The sequence below is a fragment of the Opisthocomus hoazin genome, chromosome 2, assembly GCF_030867145.1.
Source record: "Opisthocomus hoazin isolate bOpiHoa1 chromosome 2, bOpiHoa1.hap1, whole genome shotgun sequence".
In the NCBI taxonomy this organism is placed as follows: Eukaryota; Metazoa; Chordata; class Aves; order Opisthocomiformes; family Opisthocomidae; genus Opisthocomus; species Opisthocomus hoazin.
Genome location: NC_134415.1, coordinates 65,778,976 through 65,803,341, shown reverse-complemented (window position 1 = coordinate 65,803,341; position 24,366 = coordinate 65,778,976). Strand labels below are relative to the sequence as shown.

The following is a 24,366-nucleotide window of genomic DNA, read 5'->3' as shown; positions in this document are numbered from 1 at the left end:
TACTTTGGCTCTTGACAAGCAGTAAGATACAGTGCTGGAGCCTGACACTACCTGCAGGCAGTTTTCACCAATTGATGACTCCATAGTTTTTTATAGGAAAAACAACAATCACGAAAGACAAAATTTTTCTTCTGTAAGTGATACTCAGGTGTGAAATAAAAATCTGATTGTGTAATGCTAGGTGTAAAATCATTAAGTAAGAGAAGATGGCGTCTTCAACACAGTGGTGAACTTTCTTATGGTTTCAGAAATAAAACATCTTGGTGTGCTTCTAAATGAAATAACTTCAGACCAAAGGTCTTACACAGAAATCATGACATGCCAATGTGGAAGAGGTTTCTTTGTTTGCTTTTGGTTTTAGTTTATATTGGAATTTTCCTGTGGTTTGATTAGATTACTTCACTACAGAAAATACGTATTGGGATTTTTTTCTTTAGTCAGCAGGACTGTGGGTAGTAGAAGTACTTGTGACTGTCTACCTCTGGGTGTAAATTTCTTACTGGAAAAAGGGTGTATCAGACAGTTTATGTTCAGAGAGTTTACTTCACTGTGTATTAATGACATTAATGGCATCCTACTCTGTCAGTCAAGATATGTGATGAAAGCCAAGTGGAACTGCTCAGGATGCTGGACCTCCCCAATTGAAACTTGCTATGATCCACACACTTTATAGGGAAGTGTCGAGTTTACAGCTGTTCCCTTCTTTGATACACTTGCTGGAAGTGTTGACCTGAAGTGTTGTTGGTCTCTTCTTTTGCAACTTTGTGTTGCCTTGAAACTTAGTAACTTAAAATGTGTCCGAAGGGAAGCTTTTTGTACTTCCTTTCATCTCTCTCGTTTTTTTAACTTTTTAAAACAATAGCTTTTTGAAGGGTATTGAAACATTCGCTTTTTCAAGAAGGCTGCGCTGCTTTGGGATTGTAATGTGTGTATCTGTTCTTTCTCTCTGTCGTCCCTCCTGTCCCCTTTGTCTCATCCCACCTCACACATACCTACTCACAATCACATACTTACTCATACCTTAGTAGTATAAAGTCTTAGCACTTCAAACCAGAAATAAACTGTTTTATGTTGCAGCATCTTCAATTTTGCATGTGTTAGTAAAACAAGTTAGGTATGTTGTTAACCATAATTGGAAAAACTGTCTTGAAATGCTTCCGATTTAACTAAATTTAAGTAAACCAATGCACTTTTAAATTTTTTTTTTAAAGAAAATACACAAGAGGGAAGGAGGTTTACAAACCTTTTGCATGCCTCGGCCCTGCCCTTTTTCTGCCTTTATTTGAATCTACATGGATGCCAGAAAAAGTTTACTTTCCACTTAACTAATTAGTTTGTGAACACTGGAAACAGAAAATCAAACAGAACTGCAAGCCGCAGTGAAACAGCTGTTCAGAAGGACACTTATGTGCCTAGACTACTTTTGCCTGAAGCTAACAGGGTTAAATCTTTGCTTTTGGAATATGGCTTTTTCTCAGACTGTTATGAGACTAGAAAAAGAGTGCGAGTGAAGAAAATGAGAAACCTAAGGCTGCAGTATAAAGCAGTTGAAAAAGAATTTGATACTAAGCGTGGTTATTTTGCTTCATTAAGTCTCCAGTCTGAATACATACAGGAAAACTAAGTTTGTCTTCAGTGGACAATAAAATGCAATTGAATTACAGAAGATAAATATGTCTGATGCTTCAGTTAAATTAGCTTTTATTCAGCATCTAACACACTTCAGTTTAACATTTACAGGGATGTGCGAGGTACTTTACAATGCTGTTGTCTTCAGGTACAATCATTTGTATCTGAAAAAGCAAGTAAATGGCTTATCTTTTTTTGTTTGAAGTTGGGAGTTAATAGTAGCAGAACAAACTAATAATTCTGTATATGTAAATAACTGCTGTTGTGATGTCAGTAACAATTTCTGAGTTGATAAGATAAGCAGAAGGTTCAGGTGTACGTGCGGCACCAAACCAGAGCCCTGGTAAATGTCTGCCCTACGCTGAAAAAACAGTGATGTGGAAAATGTCATTAAAGAAGTGACATAAATGTTTAACACCACCTTCATGGCTAAAAGGGTTTAATGAGTCATTGTCTCATTTGCCCAGGAGGTCTGTTTTTTGTGGGTTTTTTGTTGTTGTTGTTGTGGTGTTATATTTTTTTTAAACCCAGAGAGCAAATTGGTGAGAAGCACATAAAAGTGCCAGATGCACACAACATTAGTAATAGTCAAATGTAAATCAGTTCTACTAAATAATTCTCCATAACTGCAGAGCAATAGGCCTTGCTCAGTCTTGTGGTTTATAAAGAAAGCATCCTTTATAGTTATCAGCTGGTTTTATTGCCCTTTAAATTTAACAGTGGGAAGTAATTAGTGAGTACCATTTTACCCTTATCTGCATAACAGTAGTATTCTTCAGTACAGATACGACACTGGCAAATGAAAATACAAATGTTTTGGCTTCAAAGAAGCCCAAATTTAGAATGACTGCTAGCTTTTATCTTAGCTACTGGGACCTCAGTTTTAATGCTGCATTCATTTTTAAATCATTACTATACTCTTTACTGATCAAGGCAGATGTTTTTCTTAACATCTCAAATCATGAATAAGGGAAAGACGTGTTTCTTAAATTTCCGTGATAATGTCTGTGTTCATCAGTATTTAGATCAATTAATTGTAATCTTTGCTCAAAGACTTATTTTTCAGACTGAAAGCCCAGGGCGAAAAGTTTTCTCACACCACAACAAGGTGTGATCATTTCTGAGAGATTTTTGTTCTGCTGACAAAAGCGTTGGGGAACTGTAGCTTTGCTGGTTTCCAAATGAACTTGTAAATCCAGCTTCTGCTCTTTGTAAGCCCTTGCATTCAGTGCTTTACGGATAAAATTAAAAACCGTTCTTGATCTCTTATTCTGTTTTATTGTCAGCCCTGACATAGTGAGTTGCCTTTCAAAAGTTTGATTTCTTGCCTACTGGTCTCTTGATGACGAATGTGTGTAGTTAAGGGGTTGTCAAGCTGTCGTTTCATAAGCAAGGCTGGGATGTAGTCTTGGCACACCTTTCTGTGTTTGGGATCTAGATTGTGGAAAAAAAACTAAAAATGAACAAATTATTTTGCATGAAATAATGAGCTGGGGAAGGGGTACATCTGCTAAGAGGATGGTTACTGAATTAGTTGGAAAGGAATAGCCTTGAGTGCGGCTCCTCAATAAAGAGGTATATTCCATGTGTAAGTTCCTGGACCAAATTTGGGGTTGTCAGGTCTTTGACTTCAGCTTTCTGAAGCTTCAGCTTATGTTCCTGCTTCAGAAATAGCACAAGGCAAAACAAGAAGCTGTTGGAGTGTGGGGCTTGCAGACAAGTAACTCCAAAGATGTTTGTGTTTGTTCACGTTCCTAAAAAAATGAAGGAAATTATCTTCTGTTCTGCTATGACAGTGGTTTGTTGTGAGTTCCAAAACACTTTACTAGAGGTTTGTATTCCATTAGTCTGTGTGTGGTGTGGGTCCACTCTTTGCTTCTTATGAGTTTTTTCCTGCCTTTTTGCTTGTTGAATGTGCTAGAAGAAATGCTACCATGGATAACGTTCAAGCCTTTGCAAACGTGGGTCACTTTTGGAATCCAAATCCTCAAAGGAGAAAAGAGTAAGAGGCTTCAATTTGCTGCATGGTACCTTGTTGTACAGATCGAGCATCCAGAGAGCAAACTGACTACGGAGTTACTGTGTTTTGTTGCAGTTTAGCTAAACTGCTGTTTATGCTAGAAGCTATAAAAAGATAATTTACTTGCTTACTTTGTTCTGTCAAGTCTATGTAGTGAAGTGAGGTGGGTGTTATTATTTGCAATTTATTGCTTCAAGACATACCAGCACAGTACTGAATTCATCCTTCTTCCGAGTCTTGTGTTCAGTAAGCTTTACTGAATCAACCTCTAATGTGCAAGCTGAAATGTTTCTTGGGAAATGAGTTTGGCCCTCAATTTATAGTACGTGCTAACCATAGTAAAATACTGCATGCAGCACATGCTAGAATATAAAGCACTTTCAGGTTATAATATTTTATATTAGAATCTCAAATAATGTTATAGTGTTGAGAAGAAAATTGCAGTAACAGTTTTTTACAGTGAATTAATATGTTTTGGGTCACTTGGATTAGAGTTGGGTATCTAGCCAGTATTGCGATTTGCTGAAGAATGGTTTAATAATAAGTCATAAGTTAAGGCAATTTTGAAATAAAAATTTTGTCCCACTTTTTTTTTTGAACAATGTACGCTTTTCAGAAAAAGCCTCTGTTGAGGTCTTCTCTGAAATAACTTAAAACTCTTTTGATTTTTAGCTTTACAACATTTTGTATCAGATCAAAAAATTACAGGTTTGAAAGTGCATTTCCACTGGTAGTAAGGTTTACTTGATAGCTAGGTTGTGCTAAATGCAAATAGATTTTGTGCATTCAGTAGAGTCATGTTGGATGATTTAAATAAAGCTACTATTTGTGTCACTGTATTTCTGTCTCTTGGTGTGGAATCTCATGAGCTATATTAATCCTGTTCTAGGTTCACTTAGACTATATGTGATAGAAATGAACAGCGTGATCATTTCAACATACCGGAAAAGATTGTTTTTGAGAGTCATGAGATTTGGGTTCTGTTCTTTGCTCTCCCACAGATTTTTCCATTTGATTCTGGCTAAATAATTTAATCTGGTTTAGTATTTAAAAAATACATACAAGTAAGCAAGTAATGTTAACTTGTAGTTATTCAGTGGCACTGCAGAAGTACATACTTTAATCGAGATTTCTTTGATGCTACACCATATATGCCAGTACTTGTGTCTTTTATGCTGAATTATTTTCCTGCAGTAAATTAAAGATCTGTGATTTGGTGTGTGTTTCTCTTGATGAGAAAACAGTGTCAAAAAAACAGATTTCTTACTTTAGAACTTAAAAGAAAATCAGATTTATTTTTTTTAAAGTAAAACTGTAAGGTTATGGTACTTTGGTTCTTGAAAAACATTGTATCTATCCTGATTAGAATCCTTTTTGCCTTCAGATAGTGTTTAAGGTTTTCTGTTTTTTTATTAATCTCCCAAATACCTAGCTACTTTTTATAATTAATGTTGTACCTCTGCACTGTCTGGGAATGATTGCTTAGCTGGTTGTTGTCACAGGACTTCGCAATTATGATTTATGGGTTTGGGTAAAATATATGTGTGAGTAAAAGGCCAGTATAAAACATACATGAAACTTAAATCTTAAATAAAGTGTATCTTTTCACTATCATACGTTGTCATTCACATTAGCCGTCTTTATCCTATGTACGGGGGTGATGTACTTGTGGATTAGCATCTCTTTCAAAAATTTTGAATAGATGAGTATATATTGTGTATTTCTGTTGATTTGTCCAAGAATTCACAAATATTCATTAAAATGAAAGAAAACAAGTACAATATACAAACAAATCTGGAATCATAATTATCTAACAGACCAGCAAAAATCTGTTGCCATAGAGAAATTGCTTCTTACAAAAATAGAAATATTTTGTGGGGGAAATGTTGGCCACTTTTGTGGTTGCTTACTTTGGGATGCTGACTGGAAGTGGCTGTTAGTGAAGATGATTATACTAGGTGTGCTTTACTTGTACTTTCTATTATTAGTATTATTATCCTGCTTCTGCTTTACCATATAGAAGAAATGCGCCCTTTGTAATGCAGATTTGAAGGAATTATGGAAATGTGGAAATTCCAAAATTTTTAACAGCAATTTTCGTTGAAATGAAATGTGAATAAATACATATATTTTTAGGTCATGGAAAGATGTTTGAGGTAAAAAAAAAAAAAAAAGTAAAAATATGTAAAAATGTGTAATATGTCAGGATTACACTGTTTATCAGCTTTTTTTTTTATTAATCTGATTCTTCCACTTACAGTTTAAATGGAAAAATTCGATTTGCCTTTGGCTTTAATTCAGTCTCTTCTATTCACAGGAAGGATCGCTTGCATGTTATGTTACTCCATTAAAAACATTTCACAAATAGTGCCAGCCAGAATTAAGAACAGCGAAGTCTAGCATTTTCACAGAAATAAAAAGAAAGGGAAAATAACTCTCTTTTTTTGTGCATCAGCAGTTTCTGTTAAAAAAAGAAATAATTGTGGCAATTGTGTATTTAGTGTCAAAATTGTTATTGGCTGAGTAACTTGCTTTTCCAAATGTTTTTGGCCCTCATAATGCTACTGTGGCTCATCTCTGTAGCAGTTCATTCTAGTTCACCTGGATTTATATATTTAGTTGCTTGGGAAAAATGATCCTGTCTGTAGTGAAATATGTGTTTCCCCTTCAAATCTATGTTATCTGATGAAATTAAAATAAAAGCTTTTTAAGAAGTCCATTATAATATCTCTGAAAGACTTAAGACTCAAACTGAAATCTGTACTCTGCAGGCAAACAGATTAGCAAGACTAATGGTGGGTGGTTGGACATACTACCTTTTTCTGCCAGGCCCCTGCTGGTCATGTTTCTTCCTTTCCATATGTTGCCCTGGTTTTATCAGCGCTGTAGTGATGTTTGGGGCTTCAGCTGACTGCAGGGTGTCATTGTCAGGAGTGCTATATGTCTACTGAGCAGCAGCCTTACTCTTGACAGTATTAAAATTAGCGAGGGGAGTGAAAACCGTGAGAAATCAGGTGTTGTTCCCACCTTGCAAGTGGGGAATTTATCCTCCGAGAGTACGGTATCTCCCACAATCATGGAGTCTGAGGAACAGCCAACCAACCAGCAGAGCAAAGCTTCCCGGGGTCTGTGTCGTACCACAGTCATAAGGTCAGTCTTGTGTCACGTAGTGGAACCAAGCTCTCTCTAGCTTCATTTTTCTATTCAAACTTTCCAAACAGTTTATTTCTTTTTGTAAAGTCCACAGGTCTTGGTGCTTCATGCAGTAGCAATATTGTTGTTGTGGCTCTAGGGATGGTTTGTTCCTGAAAAGAGTTATGATTTTGTGTGCCCAGCTGTAAGTTTTAAGGCCAGTGACCAACTGGGCACTTAAACCATGAAAATTATTCTATCTAAACAGCATAAAAATAATAATTACTGATGATAACTGATTTCAGGATTTCCAGAAGTGTTTCTGTTAAAGAAACCTTAGTAATTTCTTCAGTAGCAAGGTAAAACAGTGTTTTTTTAATTTAGGTAGCACTGATGCGTGCTTTCTGTAGAAATCATGGGTGTTTGGATACAGCTTCTAGTGATTTCATTTGCCTCTTGAATGAACACGGGCATAATCATGAATTCTAATTAATTTTCTCTCTCTGTAAACAAATGAGCTGGAGAATCCATTTTTGCTGATACAAAGCTAAATGTTCAGGGTTAATGAGACAATCACGGTTAAAAAAATTTAAAAGCATGGTTGTCTTCTGAGCTGGTGTGGTTTTCCGTGTCTTTGTAAGCCATTAGGAACTGAATTTGTAAGAAGGGTACACACAAATGCTAAAGATCTTTAGGGGCAGAAGACAGTTTATGGCTGGAGGTAGAGAGAGAGGCTCAGGTGATTCACACCTCTGAAGTTAGGCTGGACTCCACTGCTCTCTGAAGACCTCTGCGTGTGTGTGCTCCGAGGTTAAAGCAGATGTTGCCTTTCATACATATGACAAGTTACAGCAGAACGACTTTATCTTGCAATATTTCAATAAATGAGAGCAATGGTGAAAGTTTTGCACGTGATGAGTACAGGTGGCGAGTCTTAAATTTTCCTTTCATTGAAAGAGTCTGCGATATACTGGGATATAAATACTGTTTGCTCTTCTGCACACCAAAAGCATGTGTCTAGGTACTTTCACCTGGCTTGCAGAGAAAGTTTTTTTAGCGTTCTGGCCTTCTAAGTCCATTTTAAAATGGACCTTAAGCTCCTACTTGAATTAAATGTGATTTAAGTATTTTACCCCATCTCCTTTTAATCAAGTCAGAGTTTAAAAAAGAATGAAAATGTTAGTAATAAGATGAAGTTTGGGATTTTTTTTCCTTGATGAAAGAGCAATAGTAAGTTCTGATTCCTTTTGTGCATCACTCTGACCTCTGTGTCTGTAATGTGCTTGCTTTATTTGGCATGAGTGTCCTTGTAAAATAGTTGGTATTTTATACAGCTAAGAAACAGTTGTCTACTAAGCTGTATCCCATAACTGATTCAACGTTGAATCAATTTCTCTTTGTTTCAGGTGACCAGACTTTAAGAATTTGGGATGTGAAAGCCCCAGGAGTCAAAGTTGTGATACCAGCCCACGAGGCTGAGATCTTGAGCTGTGACTGGTGCAAATACGATGAGGTATAAACCTGTTTGTCCAACTGTTTTCCTAACTGAACCACTCATTAAAGAGCAGGTTTTTTACTGCAACATTAATGCATCTTCTCTTTATATAAACATGTCTGATTGCTTTGTTGCTATCATTTGCTACTACATCTTCAGAAGAGCGTTGTTCCAACAGAGAAGCAGCCTAGAGAGCTTTTGCTCATGCTTCTGTATAGTGGACAGAGTAGTTCACAGTGGAGAAACAGTTTGTATTTCTCTGTTCTCTTTAATTTACACACTGGAGACCTAATTTATGATTTATTCATCTGTATTGTTTGATTCATCTAACTTTTGAAGCCAACATACGCATCACTGCAATTTAATAATTAAATTGTCCTGATATACCTGTGTTTCTTCGAATCATCAGAACTTGCTGGTAACTGGTGCAGTTGACTGTAGCTTGAAAGGCTGGGATCTGCGGAACCTCCGGCAACCAGTGTTCATCTTGCTTGGTCATACCTATGCTATCAGAAGAGTAAAAGTAAGCTGTATTTTATTCCCCACTGACTACCACTGAATTGTTACACAAATTTTTCTTGAAAGCGGTAATATATTATCTATTAACTAGAAAAAAAACAACAGGTGTTGAAGATTTTAGATGCTACAGTGACTGTTCTTGGAAACCTTCAGTTTTGCATTGTAAAACATTGTGATGTTTAGCAGATTGCTGGGATTTCAAAGTACATTACGTCTTCAAAGCCAATATATTTCCATGAGGAGTGTTCAAGAGCTGAAGAGTGGGTTAGGAGGTTTGCTTCAGCCTAGTTACATGGGAAATTTTGAGATGGGGAAAATACTTTTACTCGTTTTCTAAGTGATGCTGTGCCTTTTTCTTTCCGTACAAAGGGTCAGTATTCACATGAAACAAGGTATAGAACTCATTGTGAATATGCATTTTTCTGTATACAAAGAAAATACGTTCAAAGAGATTTCGAAACTTTATGCGTGAAAGATTACAGATGACTGTACTGGATGCATGTGCTACTAGATCACCTACCAACAGCAATTTTTTCTAGATGCATGATGATATTTTTTTCATATTAGTTAGTGCTTACTATTTTTTTTTATATTAGTCAGATAATACCTGATCCTTTTAAAGCCTTTCAGGAACAGGTATGTTTATTAATATTTTCTAGGAAGTCTGAGCTGGCAGAAAAAAATTATCCTGTGTCAGTATTTTACTTCACATGCCCTTGGAATTTTTGATGTGTTTCTAACAACTTTAAAAGTTACTGCATTTAGGTTGTAATTTATCAGAAGGGTGTGACTCAGTGACTGGTTCCATATCACAAATCCTGTTTGTGGCCAGACAGCCTGAGAAGCTCCTGCTCTTCCTTGTCCCAGCTGCCCTTGCTTACTATCCTTACTGCTGGTGGCTGTCCACTTTTTTTCTAATTTAATTCCTGCATGACCATGCTCTAATCTGCTTCTGTGAAATGTTGCCCATAGCAGAAGACCATTTACCCGTTGTGTTCGAGTTTGTTTTTTCTTGTTTTTCAAATACGATCATTTTGCAACTCCAGTTTGACAGCCATTAAGACAGATGAATCAATACAGCATCAATCAATACAGACTGTATTACTGTCTGACAGTGGGATGTTTTAAAAACAGCTCTGCCACTAAGAGATTCGTAGCACATTGTCTTCGTGATAAAATGGAGACAGTGAATGCAGAATTGTTATTCACCATAACCTGTGATAATAGAACTAAAGGACACTTGATGAAGCTAATAGAAGATGGATTTACAAACAGATGGAAGTACTTCTTTTACACATCAGTTAGTAGACTTCTTGAATTAGCTCTCTGCAAAAGAGGTTGCATAGGCAGGCTGTGTCTTCAGGTTCATGGATAGCAGCTGGTTGATAAACAGATACTAGAAGAGCTAGACAGGGGTAGCATCTCTAGTTTCTCTACTCTCTATGATCCTGGGCTGCATTAGGAAGAGTATTGCCAGCAGGTTGAGGGAAAGTGATCCTTCCCCGCTACTCACCACACCAGTGAGACCACATGTGGAGTGCTAGGTCCAGCACTGGGCTTCCCAATGCAAGAGAGATGTGGACATACTGGAGTAAATCCAGCAAAGGGCCACAAAGAAGATTAAGACACCGGAGCCTCTGTCCTACAAGGAGAGGCAGAGAGAGCTGGGATTTGTTTAGTGTGGAGAAGAGAAGGCTTAGGGAGGATCTTATCACTGTGTGTGAATGACTGGGGGAAACAGAGAAGACAAAGCCTGACTTCTCAGTGATATCCAGTGAAAGCACCAGAGGTGATTGGTACAGACTAAAATACGGAAGATGCCATGTAAACGTAGAGCACTGGGCTCGAAGACTGTTGGCCTTACCAGGTAGGGTATCTTTTATATTCTTATACTGTCTTGTCTGAGTTCCCTTTTATGGCCCATCATGCCTCTAGTTTTCTTAAAATGCCTTGAAATTATTATTAGGAGTTGGCCAGCTGTAGAATTTTCTTTGCAACAGCCTCTGTGATCAGTTGACTAAGTGGCTTTCAGGAGGCGGTGGGGAGGCTGTATACACATACATGTGCAAAGGAGAGGTATGTGAGAGTACAACTTGTGTGGTGGCAGGCTTTTGTAGCTTCTGGTTCAAGATAGACATGGTCCCTGTGGACATGAGATATGAGAATGTGGGCCAGCACTTAGAGGTGGTGCAGCATATCTGCACTTGTGTCACGCTAAATGGAGAGAGAGAGAGAGAGAGAGAGAGACCAGGATACTACATAAATGGAGGCAGCTGTCCTTGCCGATGTCCCTTCCCTGCATTGTGCTGACACTACCAGTTATAAAGCTGTGCAGCAAGCTGGCTCAGCTGATTGCTCTGACTGAAAATCCTGTCCCTAAAAGTGCCTAGTTTCAATCTGGATCACTAAGCTGTCTCAATTTGTCACTCAACCACACATTGCAAGCCTTGACAGAAAGGAGAGGAGAAGGAACACACAGCCTGAGGTGGAAAGGAAAGGGAAGGCCATGAGTCTTGGCAGCAGTACACTCTTCAATTAGCTTAAACCAACCATGAAATTGTGCTCTCCAGTTGTCTGTCTTTTGTATTCTGTTCACTTGTTCAGGGTTCTGTTGACTGTCAGATCTGAGGCTGGCAAGGAATTCTACCCAACATGATACAGTCAGGATTCCTGCAGATTTCTTGTGGTTTTTCACTGCAGTGCATGGCATTTATCAGCACACTGAGGTCATCGGGAGCCCTTTTCAGGAGATTTTGACATTGGTGCATTTGGGTGTCCGATATCTTCAGCTGGCTTCGATCTCTTATGCTGAAAAGTAGTTACGTTTTTTGAGTTTACCCAAAAAGATATTTGGATGAATGATCTGTGAAATACTGGAGGTCAGGCTGGATGATATGTTGGTCTCTTCTGTCCATAGACAACTGTTCAGATGATAAAATTGTAGTATCTTACAGTTAAGTGGAACAGAATTTTAAAATATTCTCTTCTCTTTGTAGCAGAAAGGCATTACACAAGTTCTTTCAACTTATATGTGTAGCACTCTGCCAAGTATTTTGATAGAGTTTGCCTAGGTAGGTTTCTAGGATACTGAAGGTTAATGACAAAGCTTTTCAGCTTTGTCAAGATGTTTTTGCTTCATCTGAAACTATGTGGGCAAAGATACAAAAGGGGCATGTGGGAAATGTGCCATTAGTTTTTGCGGCCCATCAGACTTCTTCCCCTGTATTATTCGTATTCCTGAAGTGCAGAAGAAAAAGATGTCTTGTTGTGTGTTGGTTTTTTTTTTTAACCCCCTTCAGAAAAATCCTAGGAAATCTGGGGAGGTTGAACTTCAAGCATGCACATCCCTCAATTCTCCTATAGTACAGTGAACTCTGTCAGTAGGGCTCAGCAGGCAACAACATAGACTGCTCTCTTGGCAACTTGGGCAGTTGTGGCAATAGCCCAGGCTTAACTTTTGACTGTGTAGTAGCTGTGAACAATAACTGGAAGTCTTGCAGGATGAATCTTGCCTATGAACCATGGCGTGGGGGACCTGCATTTCAAAATGAAATTATGTCAATGACTTGGATATTTCCTGTTGAGAAATACAGACCTCAAAATAATTGGAAACTGAGGGTTGCCGAAAAGCTGGAGCCAGAGCAAACAATTTTTGCCTAACTGCATTCTTATTTGCTGCAGTTCTTAGACCTGTCTGCAAGAGCTCGTTGAAGAGTGTGTCCTGTAAAATGCCCTGCGGGAGAGGGAGAAAGTATGAAGTGATGTTTTACTGCCTTCAGTTTTTGAACTTATCTCAAATTTTCCCATTTCTGTAAATAATTTCAAGATTTTAGGACATGGAATTGATGACAGTAATACATCTTGCGTTCTCTGCAGCATGGCACAAATTTTCTCTCTCTGAAAATAATAAACTAGTCACATAGCTTTTCTGAAGCTCGCTTCATATAATGAGATGATACTCAGCTTGTCAGCCAAAAGCAGAATTTAATGACTGTTTATATGACTGTCCTAAAACTTTACAGCAGGGTTGTTTGGCACCACTGTAATGAAATCAAACCAAACCAGGATCCCATAGGGCGTTCCTTGTAATTAGAAGCATGGAGGGGAAATTTGTTGATGTAGTCTGTTTTTTTGCAGAATGATGTGGTACCCACCAAGACAATTTAAATAGTTAAACTTTGGTAACTTTCTGTTTATAGTAAGTCTGTATATGTTCACAATGTTTTTACTTCAAAAGTTGTTCTGTTTTGCTTTCTTGCAGTTTTCACCATTCCATGCAACCTTATTGGCTTCTTGCTCCTATGATTTTACTGTGAGGTACAGTACGGTTTCTTATTAGATAAAAATGGAAAGGTAATCTGTTTTAGTGTGGCTTGCAATAGAAAACAGTGCTGTAGTGGACGTAATGAAGTGCAGTTAATGTTACTATCGGATGTTTTCCTCTCTTCATAAGCTATGTTGAAAATGCACGGGTTCTTCACTTAAAGGCTAGCTCGGTCACTCTTGTGAATGATAACTGCTCTGACAGATGCTTTCTGTAATCCTTTTCATATCATTCTGCTGAACATGGTTGCATCCGGCTGTGATGGTATCTGGTAAGAAGCTAATAACCTCTTAAATGAATGTAGGTGGGTAACTTCGTATGTTTCTGTGACATATTTTTATTTAAGCTTTTTATGAACAAAGTTTTTGTCCTGCCAGTATCTGAGGAAGCTTTAGTGTTCTTCCACAGTGTGTATGCTGAAGTTCTTTAGATAGAACTTCTGCAAGTTCCCCTGGCTGCCCACCATATCTCATGCTGATGAGGATTTTATAGTACAGCTAATTTAAAGCTGATTAAAAGTCCTGAAGAAGTTTGTCTGCGTATTAGGACTTCTCTAAGATACACAATCGATACATTATGAAGTGCATTCCTGAATATTTCAGTCACATTCTTTGATCTGCATTTTAATTTTATAACATGAATTGAATATAGTACAAATGGCACAAGCCCTCTTGCCTCCACAAGTGACTGCAAAGTTATTCCGCTTGCCCAAATCATCCCAAGTAATGCCACTTCTGGTGGTGTCCTAAGTGGTCTGACACCAGACATAGAAAGGTTCTGTTTCCTAAGGGAAACCTTGCTAATGCTCAGTGCCTGTACATGTTTCTCAGTCATAAATCTGTATAGTCTTGTGCCATAACATCATATAAAGTTGCATCATGAAGGTAGTGTGTTAAGTATGGTAGGAATTTTGTATATTTTCAAAAACCTTACAGGAAGAGTTGTATAGCTGGAATACTCTTTTCATCCAAGCTCTCAGTCACAGCTCCCAGAACACAGCTAACAGAAACATGCAGGCGTGCAAAGGGGCTCCGAATCTCTGGTATAGGTGGCGTGGGACTGCTTGGGACTGTGCAGTGACAGTGGTGATATTCCACGAGGAGACAGTTGCTGGAGCAGTTGTCCTTGGCACATGTGAGCCCTCAACCTGGATAGCATTAGAGAGGATGTTGTCTTCCAGGTCTTCAGCTGCAGGGGGTACCTGGTGCCTCTTCCTGGGGCTTGGGCTGATGGTGGCCTCACCTGTGGGAGATGTATTCTCTTTGAGGTACTGAGGTGAAGAAGCTGTAGGAGATGAGCAGACTGTTTACCATCAAGGATACTGAATGCAAGATTGGCAGGGTCTTCACAGATATGCTTCAGAGGTGAGAGCCCAAATCCCAAAGTGCAAGGAAGGAGGGACAGTTAGAGACTGTGCTGCAAGCAGTAGAGGATAAGGATAAAGATCCCCACGATGAGGAAGGCTGGAAACTTGACTTGTGTCAACACAAGTTGGAGCTAGAGAACAGATTTAGTGCCCTGTAAATGGATGAGCAAGAACAAACACAGTCTGGGGAGGTGTCAGAGTCAGCTGAGCCCAAATCAAGTGTCTGCACCAAAAGAAAAATGTGCATCATCACTGGAGACCTCTTCCTGTTGTATTCCCTGTTGAAGTATCTGTCTGCCAACCCAATTTGATGTCTTGGAAGGTTTTGTTGCCTCCCTTAGGTTGAGGTCCAGGAGTTTGTGAAGAGAGCCGCTAGGGTTTGTCCAGATTGAGAACACTGCCTTTTCCCACTTACCTGTATGGATTCTCAGTGTTGCTGAGAGAAGTTCCATGAATATATCAAGAGTGGCTACATGACACTGGGGGACCAGGTGGTATTTTCCTTGATCCTAACAGTGAAGGAGGAAGGTTCAGGTAGGAAAAGACATCTGCAGCGAGTCAATGCTTGGCTGGATAGCTGGCGTCACAAGCAGAGCTTTGTCTTTTACAACCACGGGGTCCTCTCATAAGTGATTATGTACTGTGAAGCAGGCAGAAGTTCCAGCTGACGAAGTAGGGCAAGAGCATCTTTGCCAACAGGCTTGTTAATCCAGTGATATCACTGGATTACAGATATCAGGGCAGAGTGACCATAACCTGAACAGAAGTGAAAGCATGAGGTTCAGAGAAGAGTGTGGGGAATAACATAATGCCAGGGACTTTTGCAGTTTCCCTGTGAAAGCAGCCTGACACCTGTATACAGCAGAGACAAATGGGCAATTAGAGGTCCATGTGTGGAGGCAGAGCTGTGGCCTCTTGGGGATTATAGGGAGATGGTGAGACGGCTCACAGGACTGGAGTGCTGCAATGGCAAAGGCTCCTCAGGAAGGCGCGGTGGTGATAATGGTAAATCTCAGTTTTGCAGTCCAGTCACTCCCTTAAATTTTCAGTCCCTACATGGGCTTTTTCCTTTCAAAAATTGTGCCTTTCACGTGTAGATTAGAACTGGATGGTGAGTTTTTGTAATAATCCTGTCCCCTATAGGCATGTCATTATTTCAGTAGAGGACTTCAGTGCTTGAGAACCTTTCCTAAGTTTGTGTTAATTGTTATTCTTTTGCTTACTGTAATAAGGGGTAGTGCCTTGCTAGTGATATCCACTGTCGTGTGGTTGGTGCCAGGAGCCTGACAGTGTAAGTGCTGTGATGTCCGTAAGAATGTAACTTTCTAGACTGCTGTACCAGCATTCTTGTCTTATATAAAGTGCTTACTTTTATTTATGGTTAAAATGCACTTCTCACAGAATACTGCACAGTGGTCTGGGGAAGGTTATTTATGGGATCTTACTTAACATCCTTTACTGATGCAGTGCCAGCTGGTTTGCAGCGTATCGTTTCTCAAAAGGCTTCTATGTCTAAAATAAAAAGTGGTAATTGGTTTCTTCCAGTGGCCTTGTCTGAGCAATAAGGCTAATAATCAGCATGCTGATGCATTGAAGTGACTTGATTGTGTTGTCGTGCTCTTCCCATTTTTGACACCAACTATATATCTTTGAGGTTTGGCACTAGTGCACTTCATGCAGTACCAAAATCTAGTGCAGTTTCAGCTCTGACATTTTCATACGGGGAAACTGTCAGTAAAGATAAGGAGAGTTCCTAGCTCATATACCAGGGTGTCTGTAAATGCAGAGCTTGGACACCTTTTCACAAAATGCCACTCTAGGCGTTGTTATTTTGTCCAAACAACTACTTGTCGTGACTAGGGACAGAGGGCAGGGTTAAAGAGATGAAGCACAGATTTTTAACAGTTTTCTGAAACGATTAGTTGCTGGGTTTGGTATGAGTGAGCAAACAACAGAGAGGGCCAGGTGAAAGTCTTTGGAAAAGGTGGCAACAAGCAAAATATTGTGTGTAATGGAGGAAACTTATTACCACAACACTTTGGGAACATCTCTTAAAGAATATCATGTGATGACTGTGTTGTACCTTTGCCACATATCCTGCACTGTCATTTGTAGGAAGGAATGTAGCTCACAGTAAGAAGCGGAGTTCGGTTAGAAATGTTCAGAGTTTGACTGGAGGCATCATACACTCCGCATGGACATACATGCACACATGCTCTCATGTGTGGACATGCATATGCACACACATGTGTGTACATGTGGACATGACTATGTACACAGATATACATGCACTTCAATTTAAGAACAAAAATACTTGATAAATATATAAAAGGTAGAAGAGAAGTAGGGATTCCAGTACATGGTATTAACTTTGAATCTTGTTGAATCTGCTCAAGGCCTGTGCTTTTTTAGCCACGTTTGATAGTAATTCATAGAACAGTATGGTATGGCAGTCCTTTAAAAACAGATTCATTGATACAAGCAGTGTTATTTTAATAGCAGCTTAGTTATGATATTGTTCTTTTATTTTCTTTAACATTTCTGTTTGAAGCTCAGATTTGTCTGTAAGCATTAACATATAGCAGATAACTGGATACAGCATAGCTTACTGTTTAAGTTCTTAATCTTAAAAGTTACTGAGGCTTTATAGTTTAACCAGTCTTAGATAAGATTACCAAACTGCCATGTAAGAGGCAGAGGTTTTGTTTGTTTCAGGTAGAACAGCCAGTTTGGCATATAATCACAGCTGGCTATATAAAAGCAAAAAAATTGTAGATTGAAAGCAAAGTTAACAATGCTTAGCTTCATCCTTTGCAAATAGTATAATGATTGCATGTGTGCACTATAGTCAAGCTACTGAGAAGAACATTAGTTCATATGCCAACTTCCTACTGGGGACTAAGAAAAAGGGGGGTGTAGATCTGAATTTCATTTTTTACATACTTGGGTATAAAGATTTGGATTTAACCCCTGTCTAATAAATGCCTCATTGAGACAATTTTTTTCTGTTCCATTTCCTTACTCTTTGGAAGAGTTCAGAAAAAATATAGGTTAATTAAAGAGCAGTTTTAACACAAATGAATCATTAAAATGCCAGGAAATGCACAAAGTACTGTAACATTTCCAGGACTTATTTAGGTCTGCATGCATTCTCTTAAACCTTATCTCTATCAAAATTCGGTTTGAAAGAACATCAGTGTCATCTCTTACTGGAATCACTGTTTTATATTTTTGGACTCTCTTCAGTATAAAAAAAATCTTGTTGCATTAGGCACAGACGGTGCTCACCAAAATCTTAACAGAAGATCAGGTAAATTATAGAACTTGATTAAGCTGGTCAGATCTTGAAATGTGTTCACAGAAGCTTGCCTCTGAGGCAAAAGGGCATTTTTTGTTGAAAGTTGTACTATACTGGACACCACCTCTACAAGACACTTTAAGGTAAACCACTGTCTCCAGCTCTCCATCACGGTGTACGAGTTCAGTAACTTGGATCACAAAGAAATCTTGAGAACTTCCGGAATAATGCTGCTCATAAAAAAACCTGGTTTTCACTTCAGTTAATTTTCCTTGTTGTATTTTTTGTTTCTTTTTCTTCAGGGTGAAAATGTGGATGTTTGCTCATTTGCTCTCCTTTTTCTCCTTTTTTTCCAAATGGAAAATGTCTTTCCACTGATCAAAATGCTTGTTGCTAATGGCTTCCAGTGTGAAACTGAAAAGAAGAACCTGTTAATTCAAATGTGTCAGTTGCTGATAGCTCCTGCATGATTATGAAAAGTCTCCTTGATAGCAGAGTTGCTAGTGGTAGTCAGAACTTTGGGCATTACATCTGATGAAACTAACAAAATTCAAAACTGATTGTACCTTTCAATTATCATTTAACTATTTGTTGCAACTGCAGAGTTAGTCAAAATCACTCATACCCCAGTGTAAAGCATATCTGTCCTCTTATGTGTTTCCTTTTTGGATTAAAACAAGAATTACAATTTCATGGTAAATATTTTGACATATAAATGAATGCCCAGACTCTTGTATTTTTTAAATTATTAGGCATGTTCCTGCCTGCACTTGCTAGTTTCCTTTGAAATCAGTATTGTGAGATTGAATTTCTCTTAAAACCAGGAAAGTATGGGCCGCAAGAGCTACTCATCACATGATTCAACCTCATAAATAGGTTAATATCTTTTATCTATAAAAACAAATTTTCTGGTGCTATGACTAACATTACAGTGTTGTTGAAGAATACAGCAAAAGGAGGGATATTTGTATTTTTTTCTTTTTAATTTCTCTAAATAAATGGGTCTGTGTAAGTGTTAAATATTTGTAATTAAACACATCTATACTTGAATATTTAACTATGGCAGCATCTGAATTTTTTTTCTTGTGGAAAATGTGTATTTTTTCTTTTAAATAACCCATTTTTACTTTTTGGTTGTGAAGCTGTCTATTATTTCTCAGTTTGTCATACAAATACATTTAAATCTTTCTCTGCAAAATGTATCCTGTCTGTCTGAAAGGCAAAGTTAGGATTTTTTTGTGGACAGATGAGGTAACAGAAGTATTGAGAGAGACCACACATACCTGCAGTATTATCTGTATGTTACTGACAACCACTTCTGTATTTCTCAGGCATCTGATTCTACCCGTTTTTAGCCAACTGACATTTCCCAGTGCTTGATGAAGAGTGAGGCACGTGTCAAAATGAACTGAAGCTCCAGTCTAGAATTAGGACACTAAAGGATGGGGAATGTCTAGAAGCTCTGATGAGACCGAATATTTCCCTAAGTCAGGGGTTTGCATGCCCTTTTAGGTAATTTGTGTTTCGAGGAGAAGTCAGGGGACAAAGAGTAAGCTGGATAACTTCACTCTCATAGCTACACTTAAATTACTGTGTATCAGCAGCAGTGAAGTTGTTACTTTTGTATGCCAACCAACCTGTATAAGCTTATGTCTTCATCCTTCAAGATTAGAGTATCTCATGATGCTGCATCTTGGGCTGCACCTTGTATTGATTTAAGCTAAAAGTACTAGAGAAGTCATGTACTTGCCTAAATGGAGTTTCTCACTTGCATTTCAGATTGAACTCTATAGTGACAAGAAATATCTTCGTTTTGTCATCATGCCCTCTGTGTCAGGGCACTCTGTTTCTGGTTTAGGATCTTTGGTTGATACCTCAAGAGAATGATGACACAAATACCTTCTCAGGCTGGCTTTAAGCCCATGATGATGAGAGTTATTCTCAAATCATTGTTTGGAGGAAAGTATTGAAGTTACTGGTAATTTTCCAAATTTTAAGATCTTCAAAAGCAGAAGGGGTATTAAGAAGGCTAGTAACTAGCTGTTCTTCAAAGTTATTCTGTTGTATTGTGGCAGAAGAATTGAAACAAACATAACTTGCAATCTGCCATTCTACCTTAGAGAAAAATGTTTGTATGGGATTTCATTGTCAGGACATCATCTCACACGTGTAATAAGAAAAAACAGTGGTGCATATGCAGTTCTATTAGAGTAGGGTCGTAAACGTGTAAGTGGTGTGCTTTGTTTTCCCATACAGTACATGGGAATTGAACTCAGAGATGAGCATTTCAGCAAGAATTACTTCGACATAAAGCATGTAAGTTGAGTCCTTAGGGAAGAACTATGCTACTGCAGCAAACTCAAAAGTAAAACCCATTTCAGAATTACTTTTTTGGATCGTCTTCCATTTGATTTGGCTCTCAAGCAGTTCTTCCTCTTCTTTGATGCTTATGGAAGATAATACTTTGAAGGCTTTCTTCTATACCTGAGCTGATTCATAATGTTGATACTTTACTGGCACTGTAATGAAATAATCTCTTAAGGATATTATTGTGGAAATAGTTAGATGTCCCCAGTTAATGCCTGAAGTAAAAACATTGCCCTGATTGGCCTCTATCCAAAAGTAGCTTGACACCAAGTTCTGCTCAGACAGAAGTTTTTCTAGTTTACAGGAAGAACTTTTACAGGTAGCTATTTTTGCACAAGGATTAGAGAATCGCAGCAGGATAATGAATTGTGTGATACACGTGCAGTAACTAACACCGAGTTCTGGGTTGCTCTTGAAAACTTCTTGGTTACATACAACCATATGCTGCTGTGACCTCTGCCTAATCTGGTTGCATGCGCATGGTAGCATTAGTCATTGAGTGGGCTTTAATGGAAAGCAGCCTCTAAACAGCTGATTCACACCCACCTGAAAATAAAATGCATGGAGGCATCTTCTGTTTGAAACCTAAGAGCAGTAGTAAAGCTTTCATGCGTAAACTGTTATCATTTTTTTTTTTTGTTCCCCAGAAGGAAGTGGACTTGAGGACTTGTGCTCTTTGTGCCTCCATCTGTGCATTTTCCCTGAATCATTTCCTAAAGTAACTTTTGAACCTATTGAGAACTTAATTAGGTTTGACAGGAAAGCTGTAGTGGAAATTTACTAAGCTTGTACAAATTTAACGGAAACTCATGAGCATGTGGGAGAGGGAAATCCAAAGTATTACCTTAAGGAAGGCAAAAGACATAGCATGAATTCACCACCTGTCTAATCTGCTTGCTGCTCTGCTGGCTCCTCAGTGTGTAGCAACAGGCTGCCTCAACACAGGCATTGTACTACCTTGTACAGACACTGGAACCTGAAATGATACTTGCTGCCTTTTTTCTCCAGCCAGTGGTGAAGCTGCAGGGGCAGAAGTTAAGGGTAGGGTGAGGAGGAGGACATGGTGGGAGATAGGTAGGAGAAACTATGTTGGGGATTGGTAAAAGTGTTTTGGTAGGGGAGCACAGGAGATGTATGTAGCAAGGTAGATCTCCGTGTTGTTGCTATGGGTGGTGCAAAGTACAAAATCCATAGGATGACAGGGTTTTTTTCTTCACACAATGTCTTGTTTAGAATAAGCAGTCCACTTGCAATGTACGTGCAGCTTACGAATTGCATGTGAAGTAGATGTAAAACAAATAAACTATCAAGAAATGAGGGAAAAGGTAGACTTTCAACAGTTCCGGTGAAAAAAGATTTAAGAAAATGCACTCATGTAGGTTGCAGGGTGTCTATGGTCAGTGCAGATGTGACTGCAGTTGTGAATGCTGGTTTTAATGTACACAATGTGGGTAAAAATGGCAGTTGTAAGTGGCACACCTCTGATTTTACAGGCTGTACAAACCTGTGGTGGACCCTAAAGGCATATGTGGCTATTTGGCCCACTGTTGAATTTCATGCTGCCAACTGCATAGGTACACCTGCAATTAAAGTAATGCAAGCGTGCCCGTTTGTGCTGTGAATGCACCTTCATTTTGCTGTAGAGCTATCCTGCTGGGGCAAACACTGTCTGAGAAAACCTGCGTTGCACTTAATGTCTTCAGAATGCAATGAAAGTTCACTCAGAGCAAAATATTGTTGTCACCATGCTAGTTTTGGAAGCTGGGCTATAGATAGTGTTTTTCACTTTGGACTGTAAAGTTGTTATCAGAGCCATCATTAACTTGTCAATGGTTATCAGTCCTGAGACTGTACATTTGTTTGGACTTTCCCTAGCGATTATTAAAAAAAAAAAAAAAAGTCCTAGACAGTCTGTGGAACTTGAACTAAGTTGCAGTTCTCTTAAACTCTATACTGGTGCTGACTTTTTGCAAACATGACTGCATACAACAAACACCAAATTGTCCTGTTATTTTAAAAATTGATCAGAAAGTGTTTTCTAAGTTTTTGTTCATGTAGATCTGAAGTTGTCTCATTTAATCTTAGTTTTCAGTTATGAGCATCTGTCTTTGAAGAGTTAGTAGAGAGCTAACATGGTAAGGAAGGCCACCACTATTACTTAGAAACAACAACATTTGTTTCCTTACCTTCTTATGAACAAATGTGGGAGGATGAAAATGCTGAGATGGTCTTTTGCTCCTCTCTACTGCAAAATAAGTTGTTTATCTTAGATCTCAGGTACTAGGAAGAAGTTAAGAGGGTTGTTGCTATGGCATAGCCATTGTGCTGATACCACTCTGCTCGTGTATGAAGGAAATAACATCTACACGTTAAACAAACTGACCAGGCTGGCTCCAGTGTTTGCTATTTTACCTGAATTGGTTTGAACATACAGTGCTTTCAGTGTAGTTGGTCTGATAATTAACTGTTCTTATTAAGTATTGTCACTTTCCCCAGTAGGAGCAAGGCAGAGAGACCTCTATGGTTGTTACAGAAGTAGTAAAGCATATGACTGACCACTGTGACATAATCCGAGCTGTAGAAAATTGGATTACAGCTGCCAGCCCACAAAATGCACTGTGCTTTGCAGCCTATGGACCTGTCTAAGCAGTATAGACAACTCGGAAAAGAAAAACACATCTTTCTTTCATGCCATCATATGATGCCTTGCCAGTGTGCTATTGCCTGGAAGTTCTATTCCTGAATCCTTTTTTCACAACTCAGATTTCTTGTACCTGTACTTTCATCCCATCTTGTCTTACACCTCTGTTATCCGTGCTGTTAACTGCATTGATGGACATTGCATCTAACGGGGGAGTAGCTGGGAGAAGTAGAGCATTTCAGAAATCTGTTTTCTAAGCATTTATATCAACCAAGTCTGGAAAGAAAAATTTCTTTTTGAAATACGAGTTAGTGGAATTAACCGTGTAATGCAACTGATCTTTGTAGTGCAAGTATATTATTAAATTATAATATTGAATTCTGTTTTGCAGGAACACAATCTCACATTTCAGACTGGGAATGACCAATATATCTAAATGAACATGTAATTTTCAGTAAACAGAGACCCCATAGTGACCAAAACCAAAAACTGAGAAAAATCATAAATTATGCTAATATCTTTCAGGGATAAAATTCCTCAGCCATCAAAAAATGTAATAACAGTATTCTAGCCTACAGTTTGTTCTGTTTTAGTAATGTCCCAATGGCTGCTCTTTGGTGCCAACTTTGATCTCACTTTCTGCAACAGGAGACAAAGATGATTTTGCCCAGTGGGGTTTAATTTATGCAAACCCACAGATGGCTTTGCAGGGATATGATTTGTTATGTTTCCTAAGTGGATGAGTTTGGTTTTTGAAATACCCTGGCAGCAACAAATTTGTCAATATCTTGCACTGTATTTTTGAAATGGCCTTTCAATTACTTTAATTGTGGTTTGTTTGATTTCCCACCCCCACCCCCTCCTTCCCTTCCCCTCTCTATAGATTCTGGGACTTCTCCAAGCCTAACTCTTTGCTGGAAACAGTCGAGCATCATACTGAATTTACATGTGGACTGGATTTAAGTCTTCACAACTGTGGTCAGGTAAGAGCTGGGATGAATTTACTTTTCAGTTGCCTATTATAGCCACTGTAGTCATGGCTGGACTACAGGATTCAGATCCTGAATAAGAGCCACCAGATTGCAGAAAGCTTTTGGAAGTGAGTCTGGCTTAATGCTTATTAAATAAACCTCACTTCAGGTCCATTTTTATTTATAAAGCAGTTACTTGCGTTGTGCAGGAGAGGAGAGCAGGACAGACAGAACTGCAAAATCAGATAGCCGAAAGCCACAGTGAGCTCAGGGAAAATGAGGTGGTTTTATTTCAGAAGGAAGAGTAATAGAGAAGGGCCTAGAATGCCAAGCTGAGATACAGAGCTTTCTGCCATCTACTTAGAATGTCAAGTTAAACATTGGTAGTGTCACACATGATACCTGGACCTGGTTTGTCATAAGATTTTGAGTACTAGAAGAGGCTTAATATGTAGCTGGAATTCTAAAACCCTCAGCTATTGACGTGAATGAGTGGAACCCATTTTGTCAGGGGCACTTATTTGTGTACTGGTTGTGGTAGGATTCGCCTCTGCTTCTGTTGCTACAATCGTTTTTGTTCTGTAAACAGGGGATTGTTGTTTGT

At 38.6% G+C, this 24,366-nt stretch overlaps 1 protein-coding gene across 1 annotated transcript in view; it reads left to right on the top strand.

Annotated features, from left to right (window-relative positions):
- PEX7 (peroxisomal biogenesis factor 7) overlaps positions 1-24,366 on the top strand; it is a 47,495-nt gene that overhangs the window by 9,689 nt on the left and 13,440 nt on the right. The window contains exons 6-9 of the mRNA XM_075413963.1: positions 8,188-8,294; positions 8,686-8,799; positions 13,057-13,112; positions 23,675-23,774. Of these exons, the coding sequence (XP_075270078.1) occupies positions 8,188-8,294; positions 8,686-8,799; positions 13,057-13,112; positions 23,675-23,774 (377 nt within the window). The remainder of the gene's footprint in view (positions 1-8,187; positions 8,295-8,685; positions 8,800-13,056; positions 13,113-23,674; positions 23,775-24,366) is intronic.